Source organism: Equus przewalskii, chromosome 27 (assembly GCF_037783145.1).
Source record: "Equus przewalskii isolate Varuska chromosome 27, EquPr2, whole genome shotgun sequence".
NCBI classification, from domain to species: Eukaryota; Metazoa; Chordata; class Mammalia; order Perissodactyla; family Equidae; genus Equus; species Equus przewalskii.
In genome coordinates, this window is record NC_091857.1 from 32,570,170 (window position 1) to 32,586,918 (window position 16,749).

At 46.9% G+C, this 16,749-nt stretch overlaps 1 protein-coding gene across 4 annotated transcripts in view; it reads left to right on the top strand.

The window, feature by feature from the left end:
• The window catches only part of DOP1B (DOP1 leucine zipper like protein B), a 97,896-nt gene that overhangs the window by 57,815 nt on the left and 23,332 nt on the right, over positions 1 to 16,749 (top strand). For all 4 annotated transcript variants that reach the window (XR_011533855.1, XR_011533854.1, XM_070597454.1 and 1 more), the window contains exons 16-23: positions 703 to 855; positions 1,511 to 1,611; positions 2,321 to 2,511; positions 4,849 to 6,478; positions 7,052 to 7,163; positions 8,258 to 8,446; positions 10,932 to 11,054; positions 12,979 to 13,113. Coding sequence is in view for 2 of the 4 variants with exons in the window: in XM_070597454.1 (XP_070453555.1) it covers positions 703 to 855; positions 1,511 to 1,611; positions 2,321 to 2,511; positions 4,849 to 6,478; positions 7,052 to 7,163; positions 8,258 to 8,446; positions 10,932 to 11,054; positions 12,979 to 13,113 (2,634 nt within the window). In the remaining 2 variants the exon portion in view is untranslated. The remainder of the gene's footprint in view (positions 1 to 702; positions 856 to 1,510; positions 1,612 to 2,320; positions 2,512 to 4,848; positions 6,479 to 7,051; positions 7,164 to 8,257; positions 8,447 to 10,931; positions 11,055 to 12,978; positions 13,114 to 16,749) is intronic.

Consider the following 16,749-nt stretch of genomic DNA (forward strand, 5'->3'; position numbering starts at 1 on the left):
TAGTTTAAAGTTATATATTACAGGGCTCATTTAATTTGCAAGAAGCTGAAAGCTGTTCCAGCTAGCTCATGAAGAAACATGCAGTTTATCATAAAGATAGAGCAAGCCTGTGGGAGTCAAATGTCAGGAGTGGAATGCGGGGTCTCCTGGCATCTCGCCCTGGAAGCTGTTGGATCCTGAGGCTGCTTGTCCTGCACCTCTGCCATCCAGGGGTCACCTAACTAGCTTGGTTGCCACTTGGCCTTCTGTCGGCCTTGTGACCCGTAAGCTTAGTTCTCATAGCTAGTGATGCTTGTATCTCCTTCTTATAATTCTGAACCAACTGGTCAAGGCTATTAAAGTCTGTCAGTGAGCCACCCTTGGGTCAGGTGCCTTCTTGTCCAGTCCCCCACAGCAGTGATGGGGACCAAGGGGTTAGGGGTCATGTGGTACAGATAGAGATATGCTGCCTCTCCTGGGGCCTGTCGATGGAACAAATTCCCCTGGAGGTGGTAGGGTCAGCAGACACCCTGGAAAGTCTGAGACACTAAGGAAGAGACATTTAGACATTTTAGATGTGAATGAGATACTGGAACTAAACTGTCCTTATAGGTTTTGGCAGCCTGTTGTCTGAAAGGCTTTCGCAGTAGGCTGGCTTTTTACCTATTTGCAAAGACATGAGCAGGTGCTGCCTGTGTTCACACGGTCTGCCCTCTGTCCCAGAGGGTGGCTCGTGTGCTTTGGAATCAGCTGAACAAGGAGACCCGGGAACATCATGTCACCTGTGTAGAGTTGTTCTATCGGCTACACTGCCTGGCCCCGACAGCCAACATCTGCGAGGACATCATCTGCCACGCCCTCCTGGACCCTGACAAGGTGAGTCGTCACGGCCTGTAACCTCCATCCTGCACTGGTCCCAAATGCTGGGCTGCCGTCACTTTACGTGCCCAGGACAGACTTACATATATCCAGCTGATGCGCTTCTGGAGTTCAGTGGACATCCTGAGTAACGAGCAGAAGTGTTAGAGAACCCCGGGGCTGGAAGGCCTCTGGAAGCACGAGCCGTCTCCTTTAGAGTCCTCACAGTGTGGTATGTGTCTACATGAAGGCTCCCCAGGGAAATCTACCCAAACTCTCGTGTGGTGTTGGCAGGACCTGTAAGTACCGGTGCAAGGGCTTCTAGAACTACTGGTGAAGTAGGCAGTCGTGGAGGATGCATGATCCCCTTCAGCCTTAGCTCTCCTTTGCAGTCACGCTGTGTCCTTGTTCTCTAAGCCATTTGGCCCGGCATTTCCCAGGAGCGTGAGAACCCCCTGCTCTCCTGTGTTTTCCTTTGACCGCAGGCCTGGGTGTGACCCTGGGCATGGGCTAACCCCGAGTCTTGAATCTGCACTTTGCATCCGTGTTACAGTGAACAAGGAAAGAGGATGCAGGTCTTCCTCTCCTCCCGGCCGAGTCAGACACCCAATGACTGAAAACGGTGTTCTGTTAGGAAACCAGGCTCCTTACTCCCTCCTGTTTCCTAATCAAGGGAACGAGACTGGAAGCTCTGTTTAGATTCTCCGTCATCTGGCACCTGACGAGAGAGATCCAGGGCAGTCGAGTGACATCTCACAACCGCTCCTTTGACCGGTGAGGCCATCTTTCTTATAACTTACCCTTAACCCAAAGGAAACTGCAGAGGCCCCCGGTCAGCGTATTGGGCTGGACAAGGGGAGGGAAATTGAAAGCATGACCCCATTTTCTTGATGCACAGCAGATGTTTCCCATAATCTCCTAAGTGAATTTAGGCCAGACACGTATGAATACATGGCAGGAATTTTGTTAATTTGCTCGTGGAGGGAGGAAGCCCAGCATGCCCTGGAATCACCTGAGGAGCTTTTAGAACATGCCCCATGAGGGGACTTGGTAGGGAAATGGAGATGGTGTGGATCTTGAGTGGGGCAGTGGCCACACTGGCTCTATATACTTGTAATGTTATCAACCGTGTGCCTAAGATGTGAATTTCATTGTAGATACATTATATTCCATGTTGTTTTTTAAAAAGAATTCCTTACCTTGTTTCTGAAACTTGAGGTGTGGGGCCAGACACGCAGCCTTAGATGCAGCTGGTTCTGATGCTGAGACCCACTCCCACAGTACCATTTAACCGATTTGGGGTGAGGCCTGGGCATCGAGATTTTAAAACCTCCCCCAGTGATTCTAGTGTGAAACCAAGGTTGAACTCCTGTTGTCCTTGTCTGCTTGGGTCTACAAGCCCAGCTTGGGTGAAGCTCCCTAAGGGTGTCCTGGCACTCAGGGGTGCTGAATGCTGACTTGGTGGTGCTCTTCCCACCCGCAGGTCCCTGTTCGTCGTGCTGGACAGCCTGACCTGCACGGACGGCGCCATTGGCGCTGCAGCCCAGGGCTGGCTGGTGCGGGCACTCTCCCTCGGCGACGTGGCGCGCATCCTGGAACCTGTGCTTCTGCTCCTGCTCCAGCCCAAAACCCAGAGGACCTCCATCCACTGCCTCAAGCAGGAGAACTCACCAGGTGAGCACACCCCAGGCTCCCCCATCCTGGGAGGGAGGAAGGGGCAACGTGGACCCCACTGCCCATTGCGATAATCAAGGCACTTAGACCCACTTTGTGATTTTGCTAGATTCAAACAGTGTGAAGGTACTTTGTAAATTTGTGGAGACTTTTAAAATTTAAAGATCAGATGAACCAGCACGTAGAAACACTAGGTAGTGGGATTGTTTTTTTCACTGAAAAGTTAGATTTTTTTTTTATAAAAAAGGAAAATGATAGTAACCCATGTTTCCATAAAAGTAGCTGATTCTTGATTCTTTTGCTAGAGAAGTCAATTCAGGGGCATCTAAGGCAGGAGGAGAGAATAACAGAGCATCTACCCACATGTCTCCAAAGCAGAGCCTTCCCTTAGAAAAGGAGGGTTGCAATTTGATGTCTGGCATGCAGTTAAGTTTGAGTGGCCAGGCTGGCAGTTCTCTCCAGAAGAGACCGAGCGGAGAGTTGCGGTTGCCTCCAGGCATGAGTGACCCAGAATGTCGAAATTTGCCTGTAATCTGGTCAGTTGTACTTTATCTATGAAAACAACTTTTATTTGTGAACTTTCAACAAGGGAACTAATTTCTTTTCTACCTGCTCTCTAAGGTTCCTTCCAGCTGTAAAATTCTGTTAACATATAATCGGAAATGCCTAAGAAATAAACCTTTGGGTTCCAAAAACTTCCAGAGGCATCTTTAACGCAAATTTAAAAGAACATAGGTAGGAAGAAGAAAGAAAAAAAGAAAGACTGAGATAAACCTGATGAGTTCATTAAACTAGGATCAGTGTCTGCGAACTAACATCACTTCCCACAATAGCTGTGTTTTATGACTTCCTGCAATTTTCTAAGTGATGGTGTTACAAGCTTTGAGTTCATTCATTTAGCACACTGGATGTAAATATTCTGTTTGTCTCAGTCTTCTCTTGGAGAGAAAACAGCCTAATGCCTAAATGAGCAGATTTCTGAGATGGCTTCCTCTGTTTACAGGGTTCCTTGCCTAAAACTGTAACTTCTGGTTTTCCTTTAGTAGGGAGAGCTGGCTGCCTTCTCAAAGAGGGGGTATTTTATTATTCTACATTAAAGGAGAGTAAAATTCCAGGAAGTGAAAACTGAGCACCTTCTAGAAATTTGGCTGTCATTTATGGTGGCTAAATTTCTTAGTATTCTTCTGTCTGTTTTAAGAAGAAAGTTTTAACTCCAGGGCTCATTGGGTTTTAATGGCTCGTGGCACTCCCTGCTGCTTCCTCTCATTGATGTTTTCCGCTACCTCCCTCGTAAGAGAAAAAGGCCGTTCTCTGCCTTGTTCTTTCCCCGGAAGCACCTGAAAGTGTGCTGCTTACCCACCGTCCTACCTCTGTAATCCTGTAGAAGTCTGTTTTTAAAATATTAATATGCACATCAGGCAGCTCATCTATTTCTAATATCTTAATTCTTCCTTTTTTCCTAATCTCGCTTAACGTTCATGGAATAGATTTGTTGAAAGGTGCACATTAAAAATGTTCAGCAGTACCAAAGACTTCTGGCTTTCACTCCCTTTTAAAGAGAACTGAATGTTTTTAAATGTCGTGGATTTTATGATTACAGAAGTACCAACATGCTTATTTTTAAAACTGCAGTAATAAGGAAGTAAAGACACAAGTGAAAGTCCCTTGTAATGCCAGCTGGTAGAGCTGGTTACTGTTAATGGTGTGGCAGATATTCGTCCAGACTTTTTCATAGCTGCATGTTATGGCTACACTCCCTTACATAGGCTCATTCTATACATACCATTCTGCAGCTTGATTTTTTTTCTTTTACTTACTTAATGTATCCTGCCATTACTCTGTATCTGTACATGTAGATGTATCTTTTAAAAATCCAAATAATTTCCATTTCATGCATGGTCGTGATTGTTTCAGTTTCTTACTGTGGTTGTTTTGTTTGTGTCCCAGCTTGTCTTTACACATAACGTTTCAATGGATACCCTTTATAGCCTTGAAAACCTTCTGCTGACATTTCTGTAGGAAATGTTTCTTGAAAGGAAACTCCTGTGACAAAATAGTATGCATTTTTTAACTCACCCTCACCCCAACGTTGTGATATTTATATTTTCTATGACAATGTAACTAAATCCGATTCCTTGAGCATTTTAAAAGACCTGTTCACTGTGCTTGGCCACTTTCTGTCTGTAATGTAATCTAGACTCTGGTGTCATAGTTTCATGGGGGAATTTTATTAATATTGATCTTTCTGCCTGGCTTTAAGACAAAGACCACTTTAGAACTAACTTGTCCTAACTGGCCTTTCTGTTCTGAAGTCATCCGTCATTTTGTAATTTTCAGAAGACTTGCATCGTTGGTTTAACAGAAAGAAAACCTCTTTCAAAGGGGCAAATGGAGTGCCTGAGCTCCAGGAAGGCGGCTCTGAAGAGAGCGCACCTCTGAGCCAGTTCACCACCGTGGACCGCGAGGCCATTTGGGCCGAGGTGGAGAAGGAACCGGAGAAGTGCCCACCGGGAAGCGAGCTGAGCGAAGATGACCTTCCTTACTACGTGGACCTTCCCGACAAGATGGCCTGTGGCGCTCCAGACAGCAGTGAGCACACCGAGTCTGCAGACACGAGCTCTGCCCACACGGACAGTGAGAACACATCCTCATTTTCCTCCCCTTCCCATGACCCGCAGGAGCAGAGCAATGAAGAGAACTGCTGTGCACCCATCCCCATGGGAGGCAGAGTTTACCCCAAGCGCTCTGCCTTCCTGGCAGCCTTCCAGGCAGAAAGCTTCAAGTCCAGTGCCAAATTAAACCTGACACGTGTGGACTCAGACAGAACCCAGGCTTCAGAGTCATTCTCCAGTGACGAGGAAGCTGACCTGGAGCTCCAGGCCCTCACCACGTCCAGGCTGCTGAAGCAGCAGCGGGAAAAGCAGGAGAAGATCGAGGCCTTGTTTAAGCACATTCTGCTCTACCTGCAGCCCTACGACTCCCGGCGAGTCCTTTATGCCTTCTCAGTGTTAGAGGCCGTGCTCAAAACCAACCCCAAGGAATTTATCGAGGCTGTGTCTAGGACCAGCATGGACACCAGCTCCACCGCACACCTCAACCTCATCTCCAACCTTCTTGCTCGCCACCAGGAGGCCCTCGTTGGCCAGAGTTTCTACGGAAAACTCCAGACCCAGTCTCCCAACGTGTGCCCCCACTCTCTGCTCATTGAGCTGCTCACCTACCTGTGCCTGAGTTTCCTGCGCAGCTATTATCCGTGTTACTTGAAGGTCTCCCACCGGGACATCCTGGGCAACCGGGATGTACAGGTCAAAAGTGTGGAGGTTTTGATTAGAATGATGACGCAGCTGGTCTCGGTGGCCAAGTCTGCTGAAGGGAAGAACGTGGAGTTCATCCACAGCTTACTGCAGAGGTGCAGAGTTCAGGAGTTTGTCCTGCTTTCGCTATCAGCATCCATGTACACGAGCCAGAAGCGCTATGGACTGGCCACCGCAGAGCGGGGCCGGGCCCTACGGGAGGACAGCCTCCTGGAGGAGAGTCTCATCAACTTGGGCCAGGATCAGATCTGGAGTGAGCACCCACTGCAGATCGAGCTGTTGAAGCTACTTCAGGTGCTGATTGTCTTGGAACACCACCTGGGCCAGGTCCAAGAGGAAGCGGAAAATCAGCCAGACCTGTCCCGGGAGTGGCAGAGGGCCCTTAACTTCCAGCAGGCCATCAGCGCCATGCAGTACGTGCAGCCCCACCCCCTCACCTCCCAGGGGCTGCTGGTGTCCGCTGTGGTGAGAGGCCTGCAGCCAGCCTACGGCTACGGCATGCACCCAGCCTGGGTGAGCTTGGTCACGCATTCCCTGCAGTACTTCGGGAAGTCCCTGGGCTGGACAGTGACGCCCTTCATCGTCCAGATTTGCAAAAACTTGGACGAGCTGATCAAGCAGTATGAAAGTGAATCTGTGAAGCTCTCTACTAGGTATGCTGACCCTTTGATGCATTATTATGGCTTTAATGATGGCTTTTATTGCTTTAATGACAGCTTTTATAATGAAGAGCTGACTGGCTGTAGAAGCTCCTTGGAGGATAATGTCAGCCTAATCAGAAGCCTCTTTATTGTCAGGAGACGTAACAAGGAACTGAACGTTCAGATCCTTTATTTTTAATTCCATACCGCTCCCCAGGCTAGCTCAGTATTGCAGAACAAGTCAGTCACTCTCCATTATTTCTGCAAAACAAAAATAAAAACGTTAATCACCTTCACAGAAATTCTAAAACATCTGAAAATGTTTTTCCAAAGCAACTATGTAAATGTAAAATATCACAAAAGATGCCTATCAGTATTGCAACAATATTTCATTATGAGAGCCCCAGTATTATAAGCATATTTCATTATGAGAGCCCCAATATTATAACCGTATTTCATTATGAGAGCCCCTGTTTTTTAAGATAGTGATATCTCTCTGGTTTCTATGCTTATATGTCAGATTAAAAATTTTATGTCCTCATTCTTAAAAATTCTCAAAACTGGTTTCTCATTTCTTCACCAAAGCATAACCTCCAAGAGGGAAAACATTTCTCCGGATTATCCACTCACTCTTTTGGAGGGTCTGACAACCATTAGTCATTTTTGTCTTTTGGAACAACCCAACCAAAACAAAAAGGTAAATTTTTTTTTCCTGAGTTTGAGGTGTTTTTCATATATTGTTTTGTCTTCATTGGGTTATGTCTGTTTCAAATAAGAAATATACATATGTAAGTAATGCAAATATATATGCAAATTTATGCATGCAAATATATGTATGTAAGTAATGCAGTTGTGGTTTGCTTTTTTTCTTGTTTTTTAAATTTTTTTTTTTAAGATTTTATTTTTTTCCTTTTTCTCCCCAAAGCCCCCTGGTACATAGTTGTATATTCTTTGTTGTGGGTCCTTCTAGTTGTGGCATGTGGGACGCTGCCTCAGCGTGGTTTGATGAGCAGTGCCATGTCCGCGCCCAGGATTCGAACCAACGAAACACTGGGCCGCCTGCAGCGGAGCGCACGAACTTAACCACTTGGCCACGGGGCCAGCCCCTGATAAATGTTTCTTTTTTTTTTTTTTTTCTGCTTTATCTCCCCAAACCCCCACTGTACATAGTTGTATATCTTAGTTGCAGGTCCTTCTAGTTGTGGGATGTGGGACACCGCCTCAGCGTGACCTGACGAGCAGTGCCATGTCCACGCCCAGGACCCGGACCCTGGGCCGCTGCAGCGGAGCGCTAGAACTTAACCACTTGGCCACAGAGCCAGCCCCAGCCCTGTGGTTTTGTTCTTCTGGCACTCCCTCTGGGCCCCTATTGCCCTTGCCTATTCATCAGTAACTAAGTAACTAAATAGGATAAAAAGTAATCTTCACCCCCCCCCCCCCCCCGTGTATTTTTACTTGACCTCATGGTGTTCATGAGTCTGTATTGGAAGACATTTAGCTGTTAATTGCCCTACCCTATCTGGAATTTAAATTGTAGAATGCAGCTAATGCTGTGGCTGAGTGACTGAAAGAGTTTGTCACGTGGAGCCTCAGACTCACAGACATCCTCTTTTGAAAGAAAACCCTGGGTTTTAAATGCACAGGGAAGCGTTTTGCTTCCAGACCACCACAGGTGGGTCTTGCTCAGAAGAGTGCTACAGCCCAGACTTCGTCCCCCCAGCACCGCTGTCCTCACCAGAAGGGGACGGTGCCACAGCTGCCGCAGAGTCTCACATTCATTTTCATCTTTAGACCCCTGCCGTACGTGATCCTACTAATTTGAAAAATGCCAAGAATGCCATCCTGGAAGAGCTGCCCCGGATTGTTAACACCATGGCCCTTCTCTGGAATGTTCTCAGAAAGGAGGAGACTCAGAAGAGACCCATTGATCTCCTTGGAGCCATGAAGGGATCCTCTTCCGTTTACTTTAAAACCACCAAAGTGAGAGAACTTCCTCTGTGGTTGCATTGTTTCCTTTGTCTTGTATTGTCCCATGAAAAAGAAATACGTGCAGGAGTATATAGGTAAATAATCAAACAGTGTGCTCGATGCAGCCCAAGTTAGAAGTAAGTCAGAAGGAGAAATCTCCAGTTTATTAGAATAAGTTTTCTGTTGCTATAAAGAAAGCCTTTGTGGGTGGTTTTCAGCCTATTATTTTTCCCCCTTTGTCCTCTCCCCGCCTTTTTTTAGCTAAAAATAAAGTCGCTGGGCGTTCCCGGCAGGGTGCTGAAAGTCCTTACCTATTTCTCAAGCTCCTCTACCAAGACAGCTTCTTTCTTATGTCCTGCCTTTTAGTGGTGCCTTGAACACGGGCACGTCAAGGTGGAATGTTGCGGTATCTTTCAGTTTTTTATTAAACCAGAAGCGTATAATGCAGAACCTTTGTAGTCCACTCCCCCTCGGCTGTAACAGTCTCTGCCTTGGAAGGTTTCCAGGCACATGACTCAATCTCAGATTGCCACATGTGGCGGCTCAGAAATACCTGGCTGTGTCTCACGTCCACTGAGCACCCCTGGTGCCAGGCACAGCCTCAGGGCTGACATGGGCATCCAGCTTCCTGGGCTGAGTGGGGTGGTTTAGAGCAGGGCAGCCAGACTGCCTGAGTTCAGCTCTCTGCTCGGCCACACTATGGGACCTTAGGCAAGTTCATTAACCTCTCTGTGCTGTGGTTTCCTCACTTGGAGGCACGATGCCAGGCACTATCCAGAGTGCTGTGCTTTACTAGAGTATTTAGTCCTCACCTGCGAGGTAGGTACTATTATTCCCAGATTACAGGTGAGGACATTGGGGCATAGAGAAAGTGAGTTTGCCCTCGACTGCACATCTGATAAGTGGCAACACTGGGATTTAATTTAACCCAGGCAGACTGATGCCCAGGTGAGTGCGCTTTTAGGTACTGTGATGCACAGGTGGCCTCCAGAATGTTCTGTCAGTTTCAGGGGTGCCCTCCAAGGGAAATCTGCTATATTTCAAGCTGCTACAGGAACCTGCTCTAAAAAGGGTTCAGAAAACCCTTAGGTGCTCAACCTCTCTGAGCCTCAGCTTCCTCATCCAAAATGAGTCCAATTTTTTTTTTTAAAGATTTTTATTTTTCCTTTTTCTCCCGAAAGCCCCCGGTACATAGTTGTGTATTTTTCTTAGTTGTGGGTTCTTCTAGTTGTGGCATGTGGGACGCCTCCTCACTGTGGCCTGATGAGTGGCGCCATGTCCGCGCCCAGGATCTGAACCAGCGAAACCCTGGTCCTCCAAAGCGGAGTGCATGAACTTAACCACTCAGCCACAGGGTGGCCCCAGAGTCTGATTGTTAAATGAGTTGTTAGTATCCTGCCTCAGGGGCTGATGGCAAGATTCATTTTGATGATGGCTGACATTTATTGAGCACTTAACCCTAACCCTCCCTGAAGGACCCAAGGCCTTGAGCTGGGATCCCTGGTCATCTTTCTAGAGCAGAAAACATGGTGGAATGGGAAGACATCTCCGTCCCATGTTCACTTGTGTCTAACGTGATGCTCAACGTAGGCCGTGGGGACATAGCGCTCAGTAAATTCATGCATTCCACAGACATTTGCGTGCCTGCTGCTGTGGCCCAGGCCCTGATTATAGGCTGGTGGACAGGATAGAGGAAGTCCCTGCTCTCATGGCAGACACAGACATTAACTGGCAATTTAAAAACAATGATGATAATGCTACAAAGAAATGCAGGGTGCCCTGACAGCATGTGCAAGGAACCCGGCCTGATCTGGGGGCCAGAGAGGCCTTCCTGAGGTGCAGTGGCTGAGCCGAGACCCCAGGGTGAGAGGATTTGACCAGGGGAGGGGTGTTAGAAGCTGGGAGACCACCAGGATTTACAGAGGAAGGAACATGGCAGGTTCCAGGAACGGAGACAAATCCGTGTGTAGCAAAAGGGAGGCTGGTGAGTGATGTCCAGGGCCGTGTTGTGGGTTTATTTTAAATTAATCACATAATAAAATTAGTTGAATGATACTAATTTCTGGAAATTGAAAAACTTCTTTCCTAATGAGTATAAGCCCTTCCTGGGCTGATGGAGACAAACTTAGGCTGGGGGGTTTCAGGATGGGAACAGCGCCAGCCCCACTGTCCTCCCTTTCTCTCTTGTCTCTGCAAAGCATTCGGGGGCTTCCTTCAAGCACCTGCCCCGCTCACGGCTCCTTGAGGGGCATGTTTATTGTCTCCCCAGAGTCTCTTCTTGCTCAGCTCCACTAACCATCCCCTGTCCACCCAGCTTCCCCACCGTGCATCACACATTCTCATGCATCCAACTCCTCTCCCCGTGACCCAGAGCACGGTGTTGGGAACGCTGAGACGACACAGCGCCTGCTCCCGGCATTTACAGATGTGGTGGAGTATACAGTATGCCACAGCCCCGGACTTCTCTGCTATCACTCTTCTTTTTTCCATTTTTTAGACCATACGACAAAAAATCTTGGACTTCTTGAACCCCTTGGCAGCCCATCTCGGAGATCAGTTAACGGCCGCCGTTGCAGCAGTATGGAGCAGAAAGAAGGTGAAATGTCACAGTAAGATGAAGGTAACATTTGGGAACGAAAGTAATAGTTAAACTTATTACTCTGCCCAAAATGCCAGAGTAATGTGTAATCAAAGGGGACATGGGAGGCCGACAACGGAAGCTGTTGAAGTAGTTTCACCATTTCAAATGCATGAGATGATTTTTTTTTTTTTTTGGTGAGGAAGATTAGCCCTGAGCTAACTACTGCCAATCCTCCTCTTTTTGCTGAGGAAGACTGGCCCTGAGCTAACATCCATGCCCATCTTCCTCTACTTTATATGCGGGACGCCTACCACAGCATGGCTTTTGCCAAGCAATGCCATGTCCGCACCCGGGATCTGAAGTGGCGAACCTGGGGCGCCGAGAAGCGGAATGTGCAAACTTAACCACTGCGCCACCGGGCCGGCCCCTGCACAAGATAATTTGGCTGCATCTGATTACAACTAGAACTACATGTTGGGTGGGTGGAGAGGGGAGCCCACCCCTGACTTCTGTTTTCTGATCTCTCTATGGTGAATATCTAGTGCTTCTATTTAACCTTTTAAATCTAATATCTAATAGCATACGTACGAGAATGTATATCACATGTACATTTCAAAGAATTAGAAAACCACCATGAGCCTACCACCCAGCTCAAGGAATGGTTCATGATCCCACCGGTGAGCACCGGAGCACCCCTACAGGGCCCTTCCCTGGTTGTAGTACCATCTTAGAGCTTTTTTTTAACCATTTTTCTTAAAAGACAGTATTTTTTTAGAGCAGTCTTAGATTACAGCAAAATGAGAGGAAGGTACAGAGGTTTCCTGTGCATCCCCTGCCCCCACACATGCGTGGCCTCCCCTGTTATCAACATCCCTGCAGAGCGATCCACTTGTTGCTATCAGTGAACCTGCAATGACGCATCATTGTCACCCAGGGTCCATATGCTTTTTCAATTTATAAAAATAATACTCACCAGCCAGCCTTGATGGCCTCGTGGTTAAGTTCAGCGTGCTCCACTTCGATGGCCCGAGTTCAGTTCCCGGGCACAGACCTACACCACTCACTCGTCTGTCAGTGGCCATGCTGTCACGGTGGCTCACAGGCATAAAGAGGAAGATTGGCAATAGATGTTAACTGAGGGCAAGGCTTCCTCAGCAAAAAATAATGATGATAGTAACACTCAACAAAAGTTTATTAAAAACTTAAGTCATCACATTTCTATCCCTGAAAATAACTTCAATCTGCTTTTCACGCATTCTTTCTCCACTCACTGCTCCAGGGGTTTGGTTTACCCATTTCTGCAAAACCAACACACACCTCTTCCTTTGTTCCCTCTCTTGACCATCCAGGTTCCTACCTTGTACCTGGTCTGTCCCAGGTCTGTCCCACCCACTGAACACTAGCTCAGTGCCCAACATGGGTTCCTTTTCCTCGAGGAGGCATGAGAGGTTGGTGGCCCAGGTCACCCTGCTTAGCACCTGTGGAGTCTGTCCTGGTGATGAACCTGATACTTCCAAGTGCATGTGACCATGTTATGGAGATTTCAGTCATCAAAATGTACCTCCCACATGGGTTTTCCTGCCAAGGCCAGCTAGGGTGAACCTGATTTATCTGTTTCTCTTACTTCCTCATACTTTTGGGGCTGTCTCTTAATGCTAGCCTGTTTCCTTCAGATTAAGTATACCTGTTTCCAAAATGCTTTCTAAGCTCGAAAACACCAGGGTTACTGCCCCATCATCAAGTGCACCTTTTATTCAGATGCTGACACGTTATTGTGATTAAATGCATAACTGGCTCTTTATTCCCACCAAGGGAGTCCTTTACCCAGTCCTCATTTATATATGTGTTTAAAAGATTAAAACAAATCTCTTTCTCCAGGGGCAACTATTATAGAACACTTTCTGTGTATCACTCTTTTGTTTTCTTTCTGTATACTTTAAAGGAATTGTTTTTTCCTGAACAGATCATCCCAGCAGCGAGTGCATCCCAGCTAACCCTCGTCGACCTGATTTGTGCGCTCAGCACCCTGCAGACCGAAAGGGTGCTGCAGCTGGTGAAGGAGGTGGTGAAGAGGCCGCCACAAATTCGAGGGGACGAGGTCAGGAGCCTGGGGACCCTCCCGATGAATGCGTGGCTTTCTCGTAACCTCCTATCTTATAAATTGTGTTTGGGAAGGAAATAGAGGTCTCAGGAGCAACTAGGAATTTTGGTGGTTGTGAAAGGGAGGTGTTCTTACTGGGCTTTGGGGAGACTGTGTACCTCATAGGCTTCTGTGCTGCCTTCTTAAGGTGGGAACCACTTGAGGTCAGGGACTGTCTTTCGTCCTTACGTCCCTGCTGCAGGGCGCCCTGTCCGGTACACGGGTTCTCATCAAGTACCCTGTGTGCCAAAGTGAATAAAACCTTTAGAAAGAGAAAATGGCACTTGCCTCCAGGAGGTCGCAGCCTAGAAGGCGTCAAAGATAAGCAAAGCCAGACACTAGTTAAAGGTGGTGAAGACCAGTTTTATTCAGTAAGTACTGCGGTGGTGGAGAGAGCTGAGCTCAATTCCGAGGTGTGCAGAGGTAACTGGGTATTTTAACCTGAGGGTGAGAGAGTAGGGAGGGGAAACTCCAGCAAAGTCAGGAAAGTGGAACATTACAAGAAAGTGGGAAGGGGCATTTGTCAGTGTGATTAGACCGTGTGGGTTTGCCAGCTGGTGCTTAGGGAAACTACTCCCACGGAGACAAGGAGACGGGGGCCCTGTCTTTTTTTGATGATGATATTTCAAAGGGATGGCTCCCATGTCCTTGAGAAAGGCATTCCTGGGTTGTGGGAGATGCATACATATCTCAAAGGGACAGAGGAAGGATTTAGAACTGTACACTTTTCTTAATAAACACTCTGAAAAAAGGAGATCAGGAGTCTCCTGGATCTTGGCTGAACAAATGGCAAATTGTTGTGGCAGCCTGGAGCTTCCTCCCGCCGGGGTTTGAGGGGTGGGGTATCATCCTAGGGACGGGGCCCTGAGCTGCTGGGCACCATGCTGGAGTCTGTGCAAGTCTCTTAGTGTGGGAGGCGGATGAAATTGTTTGTCTGAAAGTTTTAGCCCTCACAGGACGATGTTGAGGCCTAGTTGAGAAGAGAATTCAGAGGAGCCTGACTAGAGTCAGGCCAAGGAGAGCATCTTAGTCAAAGGGCAGGTTAAAAATTTCTGTCGTTTTTATAAAAGCAGAAATTACGTGTCAGAGGACATAACTCATTCTAGACATTCTGAGAAAGAAGAGATTTCGTGTTGCTGTGGTGAAAGCAGTGGCATTTGACAGGTGATGTGGCTGAACCATGAAGCTCTCAGAGGTTTTTTTGCTCAATTTCTGCTTAGGAGTTGAGGGGGACTGTTAGGCACAGAGAGCTTCTTCAGTTATGCACAATGGTCTTGAAACAGAACAGACTTTGAGGTTTAATATTTTTATGCCCTTAGAGGTTTTGCTTTTATCAAGGCAGAGCTCCTCATTGAAAGTGTAGGAGCTGTTTTGTTCTTAATTAATTAATTTGATAGAAACCAGTGATTTATTTCAGCCTTGAAATAACTGCCTTCTATCTGGTGATTTAAAATTGTGCAGATAGGAAAAATTTAAGAATAATTCCTTAAATGAAATTAGTAGAATGGAAAAAGTGATCATTACAAGCTATAATCCGGTGGGACTGTTCAGCATGTTCCACTTCAGCGGCCCAGGGTCAGTTCTCAGGCACGGACCTACACCACTATGTTACCAGCCATGCTGTGCTGGTGGCCCACATACTGAAAAACAGAGGAAGGTTGGTATGGCTGTTAGCTCAGGGTGAATCTTCCTCAGAAAAAAAAAAAAGGCATATATGGTTTTACTCAAATAGATATTTGTACACTAGTATTCATGACAGCATTATTAACAATAGCAAAAGGTAGAAACCACCCAAGTGTCCATCAACGCATGATTGGATAAACAAAATGCAGTTTACACATACAGTGGAATAGTGCTCAACCCTAACAAGGAATGAAATTCTGACACATGCAACAACATGGATGAACCTTGAAAACATGCTGAGTGAAGTAAGCCAGACGCCAAAGGACAAATATTGTATGATTCCACTTATATGAGGCATCTAAAGTAGTCAAATTCATAGAGACAGTTTAATTTAGTTTAGAAATTCTGGTTTAGAATGGTAGTGGTCAGGGGCTGGAGGAGGGGGAAATGGAGAGTTAGTGGTTAGTGGGTAGAGAGCTTCAGTTTGGGAAGATAAAAAAGTCTGGAGATGGGTGGTGGTGATGGTCACACAACCTTGTGAGTGTCCTGAATGCCACTGAGCTGTATGTTTAAAAATGGTTAAAGTGGTAAATTTTGTTATGTATATTTTACCATAGTAAAACATTTTTATAACAAATAAAAGGAATATAATTTTTAAATATTAAGGTCATTATGCTCAGGATGGTGAGGAGAGGCTGAACCCTGGAATCAGAAATGGTTTCGGCCGTTTTTCACCCTATAGTGAGAAAACTGACCAAGAATATCTTAAGCCATTTTTATAACTCTTCCTGCCCTGGAGGGGAACTGTCCGTCTGGGGCTCCTCCTCTGAAAGGGCCTCTTGCACGTTCTCTCAGGATAGAAATGTCTGTGCTGGGAAGGCCTGGCCCCATTTGGGCTTCTAACCAGTCAGTGAGACCCCGGGCCCTGGTCACCTTCTTTCCTTCCGCATGTTGATTGAAAATCAACTGTGTCCATCCGTGGTGGGGAATCCTGAATAGTGAGGCTGTTCCTGCTCTTCCTCAGCCTGTATCCTAGTTGGGAAAAGCAGATAAGCCAGCCTGAAAATTAACACCATGAAGCCAGAGTATGATGTGCTGAAGGACTCAGGTGTAAAGTGGACACAGGCAACTTCCACACGGTTTATCAGACGCGCCCCTGGGTCTCCCTCAAATGCCTGACAGTCCTGTTGCCTTTCGCTCTTGTCACTCTTGTACGTCAGTGTTAAAGTAATGTAATGCTGGAAGAGAGGAGTGGGGATGGAGGGGCCGCCAGATCCCTGGTGGATTTGTGTTTATGACTCTGAGCAAGTCTCAGGTGTCAGGAAGCTGACCTTCCACGCCGGTGGTCAGCCCCTAGGAATGGCGTTAGGATGCAGACCCACAGGTGAGCTGTGCTCTGGGAGAAGGCGCTGGGCCGGCTTTTATACACACAACAGGTGCTTTTAGGTCTTGTTCCTTCACGTTATTTGAATTTCCACAAATATCTGCAACTTCTGGTCTTGTCTTGGCCAAAAAAAAAACTAGATCGTGCCTGGCTGACTGGTTTTTGGCTGCTCAGATAACTAAATTACATTTTGTGGTTAATTTAATTAGCTCAACTTGGATAACTTCTACAAATAGCTTTTTACCAGCAAGGAGGGAAAAAAATGTGTGTTTTGAAAACCAGTTTGCAAGTAATTCCAGCCACTTGGAATTTAGGGAAGTCGTCTGGGCTGAGTTTGAGGGCATTCCTTGAGCTAAGAGTTAAAATATTTTGTTGTCTCCTGCCTGTAGCTGGTCACATGCGCTCATGAGGGTCAACACTGGCCGCTGTTTGTTTGGGAAGTTTCGGTTATAATGCCGCATTTTCCCCACATGCTTGCTGAAAGCCTGGAATGGGAAGCCGGCAAACAGAGAGGGAATGGCTCTGGCAGTCTGATGGGGCCCTGATGATTTGAGACCTCCTAGGATACATTTGTTGTTGTTACCCTT